This window comes from Sinocyclocheilus anshuiensis, unplaced genomic scaffold (assembly GCF_001515605.1).
Source record: "Sinocyclocheilus anshuiensis isolate Anshui unplaced genomic scaffold, SAMN03320099.WGS_v1.1 scaffold1299, whole genome shotgun sequence".
In the NCBI taxonomy this organism is placed as follows: Eukaryota; Metazoa; Chordata; class Actinopteri; order Cypriniformes; family Cyprinidae; genus Sinocyclocheilus; species Sinocyclocheilus anshuiensis.
Genome location: NW_015538011.1, coordinates 363,342 through 369,857, shown reverse-complemented (window position 1 = coordinate 369,857; position 6,516 = coordinate 363,342). Strand labels below are relative to the sequence as shown.

The following is a 6,516-nucleotide window of genomic DNA, read 5'->3' as shown; positions in this document are numbered from 1 at the left end:
CGCGCATTCATAATAAAACGTGCCGCAGACGGCTCCGGGGGATGAATAAAGGCCCCCTGTAGCGAATCCATCAGTTTTTGTAAGAAAAATATCCATATTCCAAACATAATAAACACTTTCCTCTCACTTCCGCTGACTGTCATACACTGAAGCAGTTCCAGCGGATGACGTAAGACGCGCTGCGTTGCGTGATTAGTGACGAACGCGGAGAGAGAACAAAACAAAACGCCGGTCACGAATTAGAAGTACAAACCGAAGATTTGCAAAGAAAAATGTCGGAGGATTTCGATATAAACCAAGAGGAGACTGGTTTTCCTTTGCTAAAGTAAGGAAACTTTGCTTCCTTTGCTCCTATTAAACAAACTCACGAGACTAGCATATCTCAGAGGCGTGCGCATACGTCATACGCCTTCCGCCGGAACGGATCCGCTTATGACAGATAACGGAAGTGAGAGAAAAGTGTTTATTACGTTTGAAATATGGATATTTTTCTTACAAAAACTCATGGATTCGCTACAGGGGGCCTTTAATCATCCCCCGGAGCCGTCTGCGGCACGTTTTATTATGAATGCGCGAGCTTTATTTGATGACTTGTGGACTGCTCAACTGCAACACACGCCGAGTGCCATTAAACAGCTCGAAAGATCAAAGACAATTTTTAATATAACCCTGACTGGTGGATTCGTCTGAAAGAAGAAAGTCATATACACCTAGGATGCTTCGAGGGTAAGTAAAACACAAGCTAATTTTCATTTTTGGGTGAACTAACCCTTTAAGATCAGAATCCAGCAGAATCAAAACTGCAGCACGTGCTTATAATAAACAATGTTATTTTGCGTTGATGTGGATGCTGCTGATGTAGTCATCGTTATAGTTATCATTCTTGATATGAACAGATCTTTACTCTGAAATGTCTTACAGGTGGGCTACCTAGCAGGTAGTAACGGTCAGCCGCTGCTCCCCCAGTACCTGAGCGATCTAGACAGTGCCCTCATCCCAGTTATCCACAGCGGGGCCTGCCAGCTAAGTGAAGGGCCTGTGGTGATGGAGCTCATCTTCTACATCCTGGAGATCATCTCCTAAAACGAGGGAATCCGTCCAGTCTCCGGACTCTTGCCTCCCACCAGCTCGAGTTCCTCTTCGCTGTCTTTCTCTCTCATTTGCACTTCAAAGAGCCTGAAAGCTGTGCAGGAACAAGTCCTCCATACCACCTATGCACCATCTCCACTGAGATCCCCTCTGCCCAGCCCTGCTGAATATGGTGCTCTCTTTCGTTTCTCCACACCTCTCAACTCCACTGTGGAAACCATAGACCCTGTTGAGTCAAAAGGGGTGGCGACCCTGAATTCAATGAACTGTTGTAGCAACACTAAGCTCCTCAAACACAAGAGGGCGCTCTACACGCTCAGCCCTAATGGAGACTTCCAGATGGTGAGGAGACTGACAGAAGGAAAGGTTCTGGTACACAGAGCCTGGGCCTCAATTAGAAACGAAGAATGAGCTTCAGTCTCGCCTCTATAAGCTTTATGAATCACCAGATGCTTTATTTCATGAATATGGACCTCGTATTTCTTTTTGGTTAGGCAAAACTGCTCCAAAGCTAATATGATGTAGCTTCCTCAGAGACGGGCTGCTTGACATGGCAGCGGAAAGATTGTGGAACAGTATTAGGAATGTTGTCGATTGAGTTACTGTTACTAATGTCAAGAACGGACCTCCGTTATAGACTTACTAAGACAATAAGACCCAACAATAATTTCAAGCGGCCTTCGGGAATTCAACTACAACTTCAATTCCACATAATGGTAGGTTTTGACACGACTGAATGTCTCAGTCCAATAAAGCGTTTATAGTGGATCGGTTTGGACCGGGACAGAGGATGAAATGTTACAGTCTCTCTGGGCCACTTCATTTAGCATCCCATCCCTGTCCCATCTCTTCTTTCAACCTTTTAGTGTTTTTAACATGTTATCATATAAAGGATTGTGTAAAGGAATAGCAATGCAGTGCACGGGATTTTAAGCCATCATTAGGAAATGGAAGGAGGGAATAAAGAAGAATGGAATTACTAATATTGAAACGTTATTCAAAGATGAAACACTATATTCATATATGAGGAAAGGTTGGGATTTGGGATGTGGTTCCAAAGATCTTAATTCAGCTATCAGTTTGGGGTGCTTAATGGCATTAATTTCTCATAGTGTTAAGGTGCAGTTACATTAGGGAAATTTTGCGGGCAAAAAAGTTCATTGTTGTCAATAGTGTACGATGTGTGAAGCACAGCTCACGCTGAAAGCACATTGAAACCAAGCAACTTTATGTTGGTCAAATAGGGTTCTGTTGGGAAGTATGCTGCATGCAAAATTCACGATTGCGTGGATTCCAATTTAAATGACTGGATTTTGCCTTTGAAAATTTGTTGAAGAGCTGTAAACGTGACCGCACCTTTTCATATTTAATGTCCTTTTATAGATATGATAATATCATTATCAATATGCTTTAGCAGGGCTTCAGACTGCTTCTGAAATAGTTGCAAATGCAACAAAATACAAATTTGTGGCAATTATTTATAATGTTGTTACTTAGGTTAGTGTTTTTTGTGTGTCTGTAATACGGTTTCATTGGCGAAATGAATTTTTTTTTTTGCTCATTTTTTTATTTTATTTCACCTTTACAGGGCGAGCCGTGATGTCTGATTTACGGATAAATGATTCTCAAGAACCGGTTGTTTTTAATGTGTGTCAAATGGATTTGCGAGTTAGCATGTTGAATCCGATTCAGTCAGCGAGTCATTCAGAGTTTGCAAAAGATTTGTTTAACTTCAAGTCACTTGCCACATTCTGAACAGCATATTTTTCAAGCAATTGCAGTTATTGGTTCAAAAGACATTTCGCTTCTAAACATTTCATTTAAAGAGTCATGTTAGTCTGGAGCCCTGCTTTAGATTCCCTCATTCAGGTGGTTGTATCTTTTACAGATGTAATATGATATCAGATAGAAGAATGCTTGGGGTCAGTCACTTCATAATCAAGATAGAAAGACACTATTGATTTTTCACTCACATGGAGAAAATGGATTGCTTCTACAGGTAGCCAATATAAAACTACCAATATAAGGAGCTCTTGTAATTTAGGATATCGCTGTGGATCACATTTCAAGAGAAAAGGGCATTTGCCTTAAAAATTCATAAGCTGATATGTTCTTCATCAAGATATATTCCAAAGGTCAATTGGATTGCCTGGATTGAAAGACACTCTGACTGCAGAGTGTTTTTAACCAGTCCTCTTTAGCTAACTAGGCATTAAAATTACTTCAACTAAACTATCTTGACTATGACAATCATTAATCTTTTAATCAGATAACAAAGTACGGTGGGATGGTAACATATTGTCCTGTTTTGCATAATGACTCAGATATGGTTGGTTTCATCAGATGGCCTACGCTTGATGAATGAGGACAGCAGCTGATATGAAGATCCACAGCAAGTCAACCTCACAGCCCTTTATTAACAGGTCAACAGTTGAGACATAAATCATGTGTTTCTGGCTTTTGGTGAAGAGCGCCGACAGCTTTGGAAGCAGACGGTTCATGAAAAATAAATGGCATTACATGAAAGCTGCATTGTCTTGCCACTAACACAGCTCAAAACAGCCTTTTGTTACTCCCTGTATCCACCTTTGTCATTGTTTTTCTAGATGTGCAGTATTGTATATCTTGACATTTATATATTTTGTTAACCATAGCCTTGTTCTATGTAATTTTTTTTTTTTTTTTTTGGTCGGCCCAAAGCTTAACAGCATGCATGCTGAAACCGACGAGAACATGCGATTCTGAAAGTCTTTGCATTTCGACAGCATTTCAGAGGACGAGTTTTGAATACTATTGATTTGATCGGTGATGAAACACTGTTAAAACCTGATATGGGTGAAATGGGAATAAATTTGCAATGTATAAAAAGCCAAAAAGAAAAAGGAAGGCAATACAACCTTTCTTTATTGTACACTACAAATGTCAATAAAAGCAGTATTTATCAAACCTGCTGAGTATACAAAATGTCATCTTTGTACAAGAAACTGAATTTTTTTTTTATATTAATAGTCTCCATTATAAATTAAAATTAAATGACCCATGTCAGTTAACCAAGAAAATTCAGGAACTGCAGATCTTGGTTTTTCTTGTTTAATAACAAAACAGTTTAAATGGTGTAAAATAGAAATAAATTACATGGCCGATTCTTGAGGGAAAGAGTAGAAAGATGCATTGAGAACAGCATGACTAAACTCAAACATTATGGCATATGTAACATAACCAGACAACTGAGAGCTGAGTTTTTCAGGATAAGCCTTGCGGTGGATTTAACCATTTAATAAAGAATTGACCCTGACAGTACAATTTAAACCAGGACAAACCTCGATCCAAGACTGGAAAATGTGCCAAACCACACAATTCACATGAGATGGGAACAACTGTCACTGAAACGAATGGACAGAGATGCTGGACCGTGTAAGAACTAGGCTGATAAATCTAGATCGTACATTGTCCATGCTTAAAACTAGCCAAATGTCAGTCAATTCTTCACACGCTGTAATCGAAACAGACCACAAAATATAAATGGGCAAACCTGAGGTAATGTAGACTTGCAAAGATGTTGAACGAAGTTAAAGGGTTAGTTCACCCAAAAATGAAAATTAGCCCATAAATGACTCCCCCTCAAGTCATCCTAGGTGTATATGACTTTCTTCTTTCAGACGAATCCAGTCGGTGTTATATTAAAAATAGTCTTTGATCTTTCAAGCTGTTTAATGCCACTCAGCAGGTGTTGCATGCATTCATCCAAAAGCAATTAAATAAAATGCGCCCATCCATAAAAAAAAAGTGTCTCACACCGCGAATTGGGGGGGTGAACAAAGGCCTCCTGTAGCGAATCGATGCGTTTTTGTAAGAAAAATATCCATATTCAAAACATAATAATCACTTTAATCTAGCTTGCGCTCACTATTGTACACTGGAAGCAGTTCCAGCGGATGACGTATGAGGTCAGCGCTGTGTCAAAGTTAAAATGTTTACTGTGATGTTTTTATCAGCTGTTTGAACTCTCATTCTCACTGCAGATGATCCACTGGTAGCAAGGGAATTTCTCCAAATCTGTTCTGATAAAGAACCAAACTCATCTACATCTTGGAATGCCTGAGTACATTTTAAGCAAATTTTCATTTTTGGGTGAGTTATTCCTTTAAGCTATTTCTGAGGTCATTTCTATGGCAAGTATAATCAAAAGATGTCATCTTATGTGTCCAAATATATTAACTTAAGTGCGCACTAGACCGCAATGTAAAAGTGCTTACTAGGAGCAACCCTAGTACAGAACAACCGTCAAGTGCAAGAAGAGCGATAATAGATTTCTCTCATATATTAAAGGTGCTGTATGTAAGTTTTTGACTCTACTAAAGCATAAAAATATCATAATATGTTTGCAGATATTTAAGAAACATGCCAAGTTAACATACTTGTTTATCTGAAAAACAATGCTACAGTCAGTTATTCTCCTTTAAAATGTGCGTCCGGGCCGGAATGTCGGTCTCTGTTTTGGTTTGTGAAACCCCCCCACTGCCAGTTTACCCAATTGTAATTTGGCACCCCGGGTTGCCAGTTGGCGGAAAACACAGTGTATTTCATTTCATTCATCTTCAAGTGCACTCGTTCCTGTTGGTGTCATTAATCTGGCAACCTGCGTGTGCGTCAAGTCTGAGGAGGGGGGGCCGGGTGAAAAAAAACCCTTTCCAATATTTTGAATTTGGACTGCAATACCTAGTTCAACCACTCGGTGTCAATCCTACATACAGCACCTTTAAGTTTAATATATATCCAAAACAATGCAGAACCACTCTACTTTTGCTTACTTGTGTCAACTAAACTGGCACTTCTGTTCAGAGAATGTGTACATGACATTTCTAGTACCAGTTCTAGTCCTGATTGTCAGCAAAGCGCTGGGAAAGCTAACTGAAGTGTAAATTTACTGGAAAAATTATATATTTTCAATCATTCTGAAAACATGGCACGCTCACTCATTTACCTCCTGAATTAAACATTAAAAAAATCGACTATTCAGAACATTTGATGAATAATTCACGTCTGGTTCAATTAGTAAAAGCTGGTTTATGGCTTTAATGGAATATAATATTCAACAGCAGTACTTTGACACGGCCTGTCTGTAATAAACCAAGCAGTGAATTCACACAAGATGTAAACAAGTTTTGAAATGTCTGACAAAATGTTTGGGATTCAAACGCAAACCTTTTTGCATAGCTAATCGTCTAGAACTCATTTGCATAGCAGTCATAAATTAGTATTTGAGATATGGCAGGAACAGGCTCCTAGTTTAAGAGAGAACAGATTAAGTCATTCATCTTACTGCAGCAGCAGTGATTACTTTGGCATTAGTGCGCAAGTGCATCCCAGAGCAGTAAAAAAATAAAAAACAGTTAGCTCTCATTGGCTTCTAGTACCAGTTCTAGT

General features: G+C 39.2%; 1 protein-coding gene across 3 annotated transcripts in view; it reads left to right on the top strand.

Annotated features, from left to right (window-relative positions):
- Window positions 1-3,745, top strand: part of LOC107677579 (zinc finger FYVE domain-containing protein 9-like) — a 42,975-nt gene extending 39,230 nt beyond the window's left edge. For 2 of the 3 annotated variants that reach the window (XM_016472529.1, XM_016472517.1), the window contains exon 19: window positions 922-3,745. In XM_016472529.1, coding sequence (XP_016328015.1) covers window positions 922-1,083 — 162 coding nt within the window. In that variant the 3' untranslated portion in view covers window positions 1,084-3,745. The remainder of the gene's footprint in view (window positions 1-921) is intronic. The other variant, XR_001632862.1, reaches the window with a different exon arrangement.
- The last annotated feature ends 2,771 nt before the right edge of the window (window positions 3,746-6,516 follow it).